Consider the following 13,325-nt stretch of genomic DNA (forward strand, 5'->3'; position numbering starts at 1 on the left):
TTTTGACTACTGTAAATAATAAATAATCAGTAAACATAGGGGTCCATATATCTTTTCAAATTAGTGTTTTGTTTTGTTTTTTTTAAGTAGGTTCTACACCCAGCGTGAAGCCCAATGTGGGGCTCGAACTCATGAGTCTGATATCAAGACCTGAGCTGAGATCAGAAGTTGGATGCTTAACCAACTGAGTCACGCAGATGCCCCATAAGTTAATGTTTTCTGATTTCTTTGGATTAAATACCCAGTAATGGAATTACTGGATCATATGCTATTTCTATTTTTAATTTTCTCAGGAACCTCCCTTACTGTTTTCTACTGTGACTACACCATTCTGCATCCCCACCAATAGCACACGAGGGATTCTTTCTCCTGTCCTCACCAACACTTGTTATTTCTTGTCTTTTTCATTTTAGCCATTCTGACAGGTATGAGGTAATATTTCATTGTGGTCTGCTCAGGTCCTCTGCTCATTTTTTAATCAGGTTATTTTTTTGATAGTTTTTGAAAGTGTAAGTTCTTTATATATTTTGGGTATACAAACCAAACCCCTTATCAGATGTATGATTCAAATATCTTCTCACATTCAGTAGATTGCCTTTTCATTTCATTGATGGTTTTCTTCACTGAACAAAAGCTTCTTAGTTTGGTGTAATCGTATTCATTTTAGCTTTTATTGCCCTTGCCTGAGGAGACTAGTCCAAAAAAGATACTGCAAATACTGATGTCAGAGAGCTTACTGCCTATGTTTTCTTCCAGGAGTTTATGGTTTCAGGTGTTACATTCAAATCTTTAATCCATGTTTAGTTTATTTTTGTATATGGTATAAGATGGTCCAGTTTCATTCTTTTGCATGAATCTGTCTGGTTTTTCTAACACCATTTATTGAAGAGACAGTCTTTTCCCCGTTGTATAATCTTGTCTTCTTTGTCATAGATTGACTGTATATGCGTGTGCTTATTTTGGGGCTCTCTGTTCTGTTCCATTGATATATGTGTCTGTTTTTGTGGCACTCCATACCATTTTGATTACTATAGCTTTGTAGTATAGTTTGTAGTATAGTTTGAAATCAAGAAGTGTAATACTGTGTTTTTTTAATTCTTTCTCAATATTGGTTTAGCTATTTGGGGTCTTGCTGTGGTTCCATACAAATTTTAGGATGCTTTGTTCTAGCTCTGTGAAAAATGCCATTGGTATTTTGAAGGGGATTGCACTGAATCTGTAGATTGTTTTCGGTAGTGTGACTTTTTAAGAATATTAATCTTCTAATCCATGAGCATGGTATATTTTTATAAGATACAGACTTTTTTTAATTAGTAAAAATTTTTATTGCTGTACTTCCGTCAATTTATTATTTTTGGACATATCAATTCATTATTATTATTATTATTCTTTAGTGTGAAAGAAATAGTTTTTTCCAGATGAAGTAAAAATAGCTTGAAACTTTATCTTTACTCTAGTAAATGTAACTGTAAAATAGTTACTTGAAGATAACATTTTTAAATTGTAAATTGTATTCTCTGTTTGAAATGCAGTTGAAAAAATAAATCTTTTGGTACATAATTTACATATGGTGGTAATGTAAGAGTATAAACAAATCCCTTAGGTAATCAAATGATTCTCATAGTCAGATGGGTAAAGTGTTTTGGAGGAGTTTACACTTGTCCCCTTTTTTATAGGTTTTCTTTTCTCTTTGCTCTGATTGTGTACCTACTGATTGTTTAGTGTGTCTGAAAAATCAGGCTCTTGGAGTTTGGCCATTATCATGTAGTTGTTAAGCCTCCACCCCCTCCACTCAATCTCTTAAAACTTTCAGGATTGAGTTTTTTTGTTCTTGCCCCTTTGCTTCTTCCACTAACAACCAGAGTGATCTTTTAAAAATAAAATCAGCCTTACTAGTTTCTTTCTTAACTCTTCCATGGGCTCACTCTTATGTTAAGAATAAAATCCAAATTCCTTATTGTAGCCTAACAGAGTCAATGCCCAGTGATTCTCATCCCAGGCAATATATTAGTGTCACCTGGGAGACTAATATTAAAACAAACACAAAACAAATACTGATGCCTAGGTGCCACAGAAATTTTGATGCAGTTAGTCTAATAGGCTATTCCATTCGATGAAAACCATTACTGTACATTGTGTGGGTATTTTTTGCATCTCCTTTAAAAAAAAAAAATCTTTTATTACCTTGCTCCAGTCACAGTGCTTCCTTACTGTTCCCAGATGCTTTGTTTTTATGGGCTATTCCCACTTGCTGTTGCCTTTTTTCTTTGCATAGACACCTTTGGTTTCGAGTTTTATGGTATATATATCATCTCCTCAGAGATACTTTTTTCTCAACGTTCTATTTTTAGTAGCTTCACATTCCTGCCCCTGGCTGTCTGTCACAAAAGCCTGGTTTCCTTCCATCAGGATACTTATCAGACCCTGGAATTAGTGTGATTTGCTTATTTCTCCCACTAGGGTATAAGCCACATGAGGGTAGGATCTTAGTCATTGCTAGAATCTTTAAATCTATTGACACAAAATAGGCAGTATTTGTCAGTGAAGGAACAAAGGGAAACTTCTGTTGTTGCATAGCTGCAATGGTCAGGAAGCATATTTCATATATTTCACTGACACTTGACTTATTTTTAACAATTACCTCTTAGATTGGCATCTGAAAGACACAGGATACATCTGTGCCATAGTCAAAATTACAATTGCTAATATATTTTATTAATATTCTTTTTTAGGGAAAATCTTTGTGGAGCCATCCACTGTAAAAATTTTCACTTTTTAAAAAAAATTTATGGCCACTTTCTAGTGTATAAGATCAGTTGTATGATTCATGAGGTTGATGATTGATCAAGTTGAGGTCTTCCCTGTCTTCAACCCTTCCAGATTGCCAGCGCAAACCCCAGTGCTCTACCCCAGCAGTTTTCAAACTTTTTGGCCTTTGGACCAAAAACATTCACACTCTTAAAAATTATTGAGGACCCCAAAGAGCCTTTTTTTGTGTGGATTATATCTATTAATATTTATCACATTAGAAATTTAAACAGTATTAATTCATCTAAGAATAATGGTAATAAACCAATAATGGTAATAAGGATGTTTTATGAAACATAACTGTCTTTCAAAAAAATGAGTAATTTTTGCCAATCTCTGATGCGTGGCAATAGAAGATAGCTGGATTCTTGTACTGGCTTCTGTATACATCTGTTGTGATATTTTGGTTAAAGTACATGAAGAAAAACTGGCCTCACAGATCTTTAGAAAATGGAGGAGTGTTTTAATGCCCTTTCAGTTAATTTTAGATATTCTTTGATACCAAGATTCCACAGGTATTAATTTCTTAAATGTTAGTTACAATGTGACATTTGAGACTAAATCATAGTGTATTATTGTATAACTTACTGATCTTACATTTTGAATGTGTCTTTTACCCCTTCATAGTTTTATAACAGAATATATAGGTTATTTGGAAAATACTGGTTTGTTGAGCTTACAAATGACGTATTTCATAATACACTATATAGAAATTATAGTTGTTAATATCACTACCAATCTCATAAAGAGGCTTTTGGGAAGCTTTCAAACTCAAGTTTGCCAAAAATCCCGATTTTTACTAAAACACTCAGATTTTATTTTCACCAAAAAATACTGTCAGTTGTTTTCCTTGAAGTTGACATAATTTTCATTTATATTTATTTTTAAAGTTTTTGTTTTTGTTTCTGTTTTTTTTAAGTAATCTCTACACCCAATGTGGGACTTGGATTCAACCCTGATATTGGTCACATGCTCTACCAACTGAGCCAACCAGACACTGCAACAGAATTTGTTTTTAAAAATAATTTCTGTAGGATAAAAATTGGAAGGTGTTTGAAATTAAATCATTAAAATGTATCTGATCAGGGGCGCCTGGGTGGCTCAGTCATTAAGCATCTGCCTTAGGCTCAGGTCATGATCCCAGCATCCTGCGATTGAGCCCCGCATCGGGCTCCCTGCTTGGTGGGAAGCCTACTTCTCCCTCTCCCACTCCCCCTGCTTGTGTTCCCTCTCTCGCTGTGTCTCTCTCTGTCAAATAAATAAATAAAATCTTTAAAAAAAAAATTTTATCTGATGAGATAATGTAGACTGGTCACTGATGCTTTGTATTAATAATGTGCATCTTAATATATTTGCTTTTTTTCTTCTGTGCTATTTCTAGTGCTGAGTTCTTCATTTCAAATGTGATTTACATGTCTTTAAAAGTAGCAGCCTAACATTTGGCATATAAAGTATCTCATAAAACTGTCTTTGGGGCACTCCTGTTATCAGGTCACCATCTCAAGGTTATGAGATTGAGCCCTCAGTATGGAGTCTGCTTGTCCCTCTCTCTACTCCTACCCCCAACCCACATGTGCTCTCCCTTTCTCTCAAATAAATAAATTAAATTTGTAAAAAAAATTTTTTCTTGAAAATTAAGTTGAGGGGCGTCTGGGTGGCCCAGTCATTAAGTGTCTGCTTTCATCTCAGGTCATGATCCCAAGGTCCTGGGATCAAGCTCCCTATCAGGCTCCCTGCTCAGTGGGGAGCCTACTTCTCCCACTCCCCCTACTTATGTTCCCTCTCTCACTGTCTCTCTCTCTCTCTCTCTGTCAAATAAATAAAATCTTAAAAAATAAAATAAAATTAGGTTAAAAACAGTATAAATGGATGTTGAAAACAGTGTTATAGAAAATTAGTTAAAATGTGTAATATGACTTGCAGGTTTTATTGTGTTTTTTTAATACTGTTTGACTAAATTATAATTTGCATTTTAAGGGCTCACTGTTCCATTTCTTAAGTACTTTTTGATTCCACAAATTACTAGTGTTTTTTAAAGATTTTATTTATTTATTTGCTAGAGAGAGACAAAGCATAAGAGGGGTGGGGGGAGTGTCAGAGGGAGAAGAAGAAGGCTCCCCACTGAGCAGGGAACCCAACTCAGGGCTTGATCCAGAACCCTGGGATCATGACCTGATCCGAAGGCAGAAGAAGCTGCTTAACTGACTAAGCCACTCAGGTGCCTCTTAATTCCACAAATTACAAGGACCACTCTATCCTAGGACTGAGAGGGTGAGAGAGAGGGGACACATCCAATAACAAGGTTCTTGTAGAAAGAAAGCACTTCACACTTTTGGAATTGTCAGATTTTTAAAAGCCACCTAATGGAAAATAATTTGTGATACCTGAGCTTTTTGTTCAGGACTGTCAATGGTCATCTCTTTGTATTAGGATGATTTTGGATCCAGGAAACAGAAATTCCTAATGAAACAATGTTTTTTACCTAACAAGAATTCCAGAGATAGACCAGGTTTGAGAGTTGGCCAATTCAGTGGCTCAAAAATGTCCTTAGAGACCTAGGTTCTACCACTGTGTTCCCCCAGCTGTGGTATTTGCTTCATTCTTAGGCTAGTAGGAGATGTCTGCGGCAATTTATAGTATTTACATTTAGACATGAGAATGTCCAGAGAAAGGGAAATTGTCTCTTCCTCTGGCTCTCTCAGAATGCTTTGATCTGACTCACTTAAGTCTCATTGCCCAGAATTGGTTATGCTCCTATTTGTAAGACAGTCATTAGCAAGAGAATAGGGTTATTATGGGCCTGATTCCCCCTGAAGTTAGGAGTAGGAATCCTAAGGATTCCTGAGGAGGAGGGAGGTCAGCCTCCTCTTAGGGACAGGGCTTCATGGGGTAGGTAGGTGTCTTTAAAAGTGAGGCGGGGAGATTTGTTAAGACTTAAGGAGGAAAGTAGAAATGTATGCTAAAAGGGAAAAGCAGACTCTTGTGTTTATCCACAAGGCCAGAGTTTCTCAAGCTTTAATATGCATTGCATACAGGGGCACTGGGTAGATCAGTGGTTTAAGCATCAGACTCAATTTTGGCTCAGGTCAGGATCTAAGGGTTGAGAGATTGAGCACCTCATCTGGCTCTGCACTGAGCAAGGAGCCTGCTTAAGATTCTCTATGTCCCTTGCCCTCTCTTCCGGGGATACAGGTCATTTGGAGAGCCTCTTAAAGCAGATTCTGGTTCATTAAATCTAGAGTAGAAAACCCAAAGAGCCACATTTCTAGTCAATGCAGAAGTGATACCAACCCCGATTCAAGGACCTTAATGTTGAGTTTCAAGACATTAAAAATCTATTTGGTTTCGTTGTAATAAAATGATGTATCCCTCACTATTCCAATCTAATTCATTTTTGAAACTTAATTGGATGTGGAAAGCCTAAGTATTATTCCCACCCAAAATCCCTAAACAGTTTCTCCAAATATAAATGAAGCACTGAAACACTGTTCAGCACAGGAACTAAGCTAAATGTAGAAGGAAAATTTATTCATAATGCTACAAGATAAGGGTCACCGATCTGAGTGACCTGATTCTAAGTACTGCTCAGAGCTTTTAAAGGCACAGGAACAAAGGTGGCATTTTGCCACTTGGTCCATCTGTTACTGGAGTCCTTAATACAACAGTCCACAATGGTTTTTTATAATAGTAAAAGATTGTATACACTAATTATAGCTATCAGTTTATTGCATAAAGCATTTCTTTGTATTATTTCAGTTTTTCAGAGTTGTGATTCATACTCAATTGACCCACTGTTTTTCAGATCCAAGAATAATTTCCTAAGTTTTCTTTGTTTTTCTTATAAAACTGAATTGTTGGACCTGGTGAGGGGGAGATATGTGCATGGCCAAGCTATTCCTTTTCTGCACTTATTTCTCAATATGTTTTATCACTTTCAACATCTGTTCTATGGGCTGTTCTGGCTGAGCTAATTTCTTCACAACCTTTTCCACCTAACCTGAAGAAAACAAGAGTGATAATGCACAGCACATCCCACAAATTATGAGCAGGAGATGGGATCCTATCAGAGAACAGCTGAGGTGGGAACACAGTGTAATCTGCACCCTCTCAATTTAAACATTGTCACTAGCTTCAATGCAAAGATGCAATGAAATAGTTTTATTGTTTTGAGAAAAAAAAATTTAGTTATTAAAATATTGGGCCAAAGTTCAGATGGTGAGGGATGCCTATAAAGCCAACAGTGTTAATGTTATTTATTGGTTTAAAATAACATGTTAACAGGTTTATAAATTTGAACTATAAAATATTAAGCCTCTGAAACAATGGCTAATCAAGGAATGTAAAATCAAGTATCCCAATTACAGGCCAGAGAATAGGAAACAGTTTTGAACTTGGTTACTTACACAGTGAGGGGAAGAAAATTCTAGAAGTGGAATCAGAAGACTTTTGGCTTCTGAGTGTTACCCATGTGACCTTAGACAAGCAGCAACTATTCTGTGCCCCAGTTTCTTCATTTGTAGAATGAGGCAGTTGATAGGTTGCTAAGGTATATTCTAAATTCAGGGTTCTGGGGTTCTGTAAGAACTGTTAGAAGGGGAGATTAGTGTAGCCTAGTAGTATTAGATATTTGACTTTATCTGATAGCTGACTTCAAAGTAGATCTTGAAAATTTAGTAGAATTTCTAAATATTTCAGCTTCTTTTACCTCAGTAACATGACTGATTTGGGGGAATTCCTGTCCCCACCCCAAGCTTCTCTTTGCTCTATTTATGTTGAAAAGGTGTGGTTGGAATTGGTTCTTTGGCCTTGAGCTGTAAAGCATTGACTCGGCAGGCAGAGAGAATGTTTAAAAAATGAAATGGTGGAGTAAACAAGTTTATGTATTGGGTGATGACATGAGTGTGATATTTGCAGAACAATAAATTGACATGACTAGATCTGAAGGTGTGTTTCGGTCTTTGTATAGGTAAAATCAGGTCAATTTAGGAAGAAACGAGGGCAAAATAGACACATTTTAGAAATGCTCCTCCTCAAATTTTACCACCTAGGTTCTGTATGAAATAATTAGATACCTCATTAGAGATGTATTCTGAAAAGGAAAAGTAATATAAGAGGCAGAAATGTGATTAAGGAAACCCTGATCGGTAAAGAAAGTGGTTAAGCTTACTGCTCAACTGACACCAACGCAGGATGGAGGAAGTGAAATACCTTACTCGAGGGAAAGGTCCGGACCCGGTTTTACTCTGTAAAGAAGAGGCTGCCTGTCCTGAGATGGGCTCCTGCCTCATCCTCCCTGGTGGCACATCTTAGCCCTTTATTGACAGGCTGCAGCAAACAGGATTCAGAGAGGGGAGTAGGAAATGTCAGATATTCTCAACTCACCACCAAGTGTTTATCAACTTTTGAGAAAAGCTAGAATCCGCAGAGAAGCACCAGACTCACAGATGAAGAACATAAGCTTGAAACAGAGCTCAGTGATTTTAGAGAGAGGCTGCAAGGACAACACTCTTTTCACTAATAAAACTAAGGCATGATTTGCCTTGTTCTCCTGTCACATTTGCATAGTGGTTTTGCAGGGGCTACACTACAATGACAGCACTCTGCAATGAACAAAGAAGCAGATATGAGCATCCAGTTGTCTTGTTTTAAGCCAGGCATTAATATTGGCAAGACTATTAAACTCTGCCCCTCTCCTCGCTAATTTCTTTTCACTTTTTATAAAAGAATGATCTTAACCTGTCATTGGTTTATTTTCAGATGAATGAATGTCTTTACTTGATATTAGCCAAAAGGCCGAGAAGCGATTGAATTAATGTCTTTAAAGTATTTTTTTAGTTCTAAAATGGTAAATATTGATAAATATAACTCACATGAACATTTTTTGGAGGGTCCTGAGACCAAGAAATTTAAGAACTTCTAGGAGGATAGAATTAGAATTTATCATTTCTGGTGTATTAGAGAAAGAATTAGCATAGTTAATCTTCCTAAGAGGGGAAAAAACAACAAAAAAGCATTTTAAAAAAGGAAGATTGGAGAAAGAGCTCAAACAGTTTAAGTAGATGGTTTTAACTTACCAGAAGATACCATCAGGGCATCTTTAAGAATTTAAATCAAATCCAAACTAAAAAGACATTTTAAGTAGTATAGGAGGAATGAATATAAAGAGGAGAAAATGGAAGTATCAATCCTAATCGTTTACAAAATAGAATTCAAGATGGGAAAAGCACAAAAGGGACAAAAAGAAGTGTTTTACATTTATAAGCTTACCAAATCTACAAAAATGATTGAACAGCCATTGATTTGAAATTTGTGATAAAAAGTAGATAAGAATTAGATCATGAGATGAGCAAAACCATAATCACTGTGGAAGACTGATTGATAACTAAATTATACACACCAAAATTAATGGCCTCTATATGGGCTGTATTTTGTCTTTTACACAGTATTTTTTTTTTAAGTGATGAAATGCCAGTTACTATTGCTAAAAATCAAATCACCCCAACACTTGGGGTGTGGAGAGACTCAGAAGCTGGGTGACTTGACAGTGAGGACTGGAGCCCTCTGAGTGCTGGTTTTTTGACATGTCAGGTGTTTAGGGTCAACCAGGGCAGCTGAAAGAGGGCCCACATGCAGCTTTACATGTGTCCTGGCTTCTTCACATATGGCAGCCTCAGTACAGCTGGATTTCTTAACATGGTGCTCAGGGCTCCAAGTACAGTGTTTAGAGAGACAAGGCAAAAACCTCATCACCTTTTATGACCTAGCCTCAGAATGTGACCATGCCAGTCGCATAGCATCATTCCTTCCATATTCTATTAAACAGTTATAAGCCTTCCCAAATTTAAGAGGGAGGGACACATACCCTCCATCCTAATAGGAGGACTGTCAAGTTTATGGAGAGGTTTCAAAACCTCTTCAGCCTATGGCCACACGCTGATTTGTATTCCTTCAGATACGAGAACACATTCCCCCTTTCTGAAGATCCCACTCCCCACCACGTCCCACCTCGACATCCAGGGTCTAAATCTGGTCCAAGTACAGCTAAACCTCCTCATTCATGGTTCCTCAGTCATAGCTCTTTGAGTATTTGGACAGTCTTCTGCCAGGAGAGATTAGGAAGGAGTAGTAGATACATTTTCGGGCCACCTAAGTCCTGGTTCTTTTTATATTCTCTCTATAGTTTGACTGAAAATAGATCATTTCCTTTTTTTTTTTTTTAACCTATCCCTCTCCTCTTTCATTAGTATGGATAAAGTAAACCATTGGTCCTTTCAGCCTCCTTCATGGGATTCTGCTTAGCCAAATCCACCAGTGGCAGGTATTTTCCCCATTTTCCTTGTCGCCACAGCCAACAGTTTTGCTAAAATTCTGCCACTTCATCCTCTACATCGACCATCTCCTCCAGACCCTTCCAGCTCTACTGTCACCTGGTCTCAAAACTAATACCTTGTACTTTAGGGGTTTTTTACAGTAGTACCCTAATTCCTGGTACCGGATTTTGTATTAGTTACTGTTGCTCTGATAACAAAACCCAAAGCTTAGATGCATAAAGCAGCAGCCTAGGATGACTCAGAAGACTAGGATCATAATGCGTGTGCATTGCCCCTTTATGTGGTTTGATTTCCTCACAAGGTGGCAGCCTCAGTCTAGTCAGACACAGAGGGTGGCTCAGGGCCCCAAGCACAAGTATTCCAGCAAACAAGGTGGGAGGGTGGTGGGGTACTGCATCTCCTCCTTCCCTAGCCTTGAAAGTCACAATTTGGGCTGTATCATTTTGGTCCACACAGTCACAGGCCTGCCCAGATTCAAAGGAAGGGGATGGGAAGAATGTCACAGAATTCCTCATCTGACAAGTGGTTCATAAAGAAGACAAAGAAATCTAGTAAATTTGATCATTATTCCTTGAATTGTGACCCCCCAACTACAAGTATTGGACTTTTTCTTTAAACCTTTAAAAAAATAAACCATCGGTGGTTGTTTTGTTTTGTTTTTTTAATAGGGATCATGAACATGTCTACGATGGATTTTTTTTTTTTAAGAACATATTAGTAAGGACTTAATATAGCATGGAATAAAATTTCTGGTGATAGCATAACATAAATTTTTTTAAATGCTGTGTCTCAGCGTAGATGAAAGTACAGCTGATACCACTAGTGAGTGATTTGTGTTAGATGACCGACTTAGTAAGTAGATCTAGTGATGATGGGCATGATATCGAAACACTATAGAGAGCTGGAACAAAATTGTTTTGTTAAAATTAGGAAAACAATATTTCTTAAATACGTGAGTTTAAATATATATGTACATATTTATATAAATGTTTGTATTCCTGAAAGTTTATTCAAGTTAAAAAACTTTTTTAGATCTTAATTGAAAAAATAATGGGCCAAGTATTTGAGGTTGCCTCATACTAAAGCATGTAACCACTTTAGAAAAATGTAATCGTGATATCTGGTATCAGTATATAAGTAGTACTCCATGTATACTTTTTCTGTCATGGAAAGTGAGTACTATTTTTTTTAATGAATTAGATTGAACTTCCTTTATTAATTTTTTTTTGCTATTGCCTTATTTTGCTTCTAAAAACTTTTTTTAAATGCCATTAGGAAAATAGCTTTTAATTCCCTTTAAAATTTAATTTTAAAGGCTTTCATATGTGGCTAAATTAATTCAGGAACCTTATTAAATTCTACAAAATGTGCATTTCTTGGAAGCAAGATGATTGAATTATGTACAGCGCACCTGCATCTTTCTAAATATGTTCTTCAGGTTTTGCGATTAACTTGGTATGATTTTCAACAAATTACCAACCAGTAATTCTCTCATTTTTCCTTTCAAAAAGCCATTTCTTAAAATCTTTTTCTTTTAAGTTTTTTAAGTTTCTGTAATCTTTGATAGTCTTTGGCTTAAACATAGGGAGGTAGACTTCCAGTTCTTTTGACTTTGTTCAAAAGATTTGACTTTTCTGCACAGTTACTTTTTAAAATTGGGGTTCAATTTTTAAAGGGAGGCATTCTTCCCCTTCAAGCCCTCTGCTTTTAACAGTGTAAAATGCTAAGCAAGTAAAAGAATTAAAGGTACTGAATTGCAAACTAATAATAGTTACTTCTTAAAAAAAAAAATACTGTTAACAAATGTTCCAGTCAGTTAATCTGATAGGCTATACTCCTTTTTAGTACAGAGTTAAGCTGAAACATTCAGCAAGTTTGGTATTTTTAGAAACTTTGAACAAACATTTGGTAATTGTAATTTACTGAAAATTGTTACAGAAATTTAAAAATTAAGCATGTTAATAAAATTTCATTTGCTAACAATAGTATGCAAAATATTTTTTATATAATGTATTTATTTTGGTTTATGTTTAATTAGGAATAAAATGTTTGACTTTTACTGCAGCGGTATTTGTTTCAATGTTAATATTAAAAACCATAAAGTATTTTCAGATTAATTTGAAAGTTTCAGCATATTCTGGATTTTTTTTTGCCAGTTTTTAACCCTTGTTTCCATCAGTCATTGCTGAGAACATTTTATATTTTAAGTATGCCCTCCAATTAACAAAAACAGTCCAAGTTGGAAGTATTGGTGTGTTGATGCACTTAACCAGAGGTTTCTAACCTCCCCAACTACTGAGCTGCCTTAAGGAAACATAAAATTACTTGGACATGACAAGGGCATTTTCTATAAATTATACCTGCCATAGAACTCATAACATTTACATTTCTTAATAAAATATTTTCACCATTCAGCATGTAACTTTTATTCCCAAAGAATCCAACAAAACTTAAAATTCTAAGCTGCCTCTGAATTTCTTTCAACATAGTTGTAGTCTGGATGTCATTAACACTATTTCATACATTCCTTTCCATGAATTAATAGTTTCCATTTGTAAGAGTTAAGCATCAGTACACACCACCATGTTGCTATGCTCCTTCAGTCATTTTTCCTTTTCTTGTTCACTTCTTTAGCTTTTCTGCAATTAGATAAAAAAGGACCACAAAAACATCACTTTGATCAGCCTTCTGTAGCACCAAGGAAAAACTACTCTTTCACAAGAGAGGAGGTGAGACAGATTGATAGGGAAAATCAGAGGCTTTTGAAAGAACTGTCAAGACAGGCTGAAAAATCAGGAAGCAAAAGTACGATTCCTAGAAGATCGATTGTTCGTCCCCCTAAGTTGTACCATAGTGCCCTCAACAGACAGAGGGAACAGCAAAGGATTGAAAGAGAAAATTTGGTAAGTAACTAAAAATTTTTAGTCATCAAAGAAAATGAATTGTAATGATTTGTAAGGCCAACTTAACAGGAAATGAGATACAGCCACATTTTAATAATGTGAAAGTAAGTATAGATATGTATTGTATAAAATACATAATGAGCTATGAGCTAGAAGGTACAATATGTGTGCTTTTTTTTTTCATCATCAAGCTGTATTTTAAGGGAACATTAAATGAAAATATTGAAAGCTCTCTTACTTGGCTAGGTGTGTTAAGTCAGACAGGAAATGGTATTCCAAGGAT

At 36.0% G+C, this 13,325-nt stretch overlaps 1 protein-coding gene across 3 annotated transcripts in view; it reads left to right on the forward strand.

Moving 5' to 3' along the window:
• The window catches only part of CFAP97 (cilia and flagella associated protein 97), a 35,660-nt gene that overhangs the window by 11,287 nt on the left and 11,048 nt on the right, over positions 1–13,325 (forward strand). For all 3 annotated transcript variants that reach the window (XM_032328880.1, XM_032328881.1, XM_032328882.1), the window contains exon 3: positions 12,774–13,042. In XM_032328880.1, the coding sequence (XP_032184771.1) occupies positions 12,774–13,042 (269 nt within the window). The remainder of the gene's footprint in view (positions 1–12,773; positions 13,043–13,325) is intronic.

The sequence above is a fragment of the Mustela erminea genome, chromosome 21, assembly GCF_009829155.1.
Source record: "Mustela erminea isolate mMusErm1 chromosome 21, mMusErm1.Pri, whole genome shotgun sequence".
NCBI classification, from domain to species: Eukaryota; Metazoa; Chordata; class Mammalia; order Carnivora; family Mustelidae; genus Mustela; species Mustela erminea.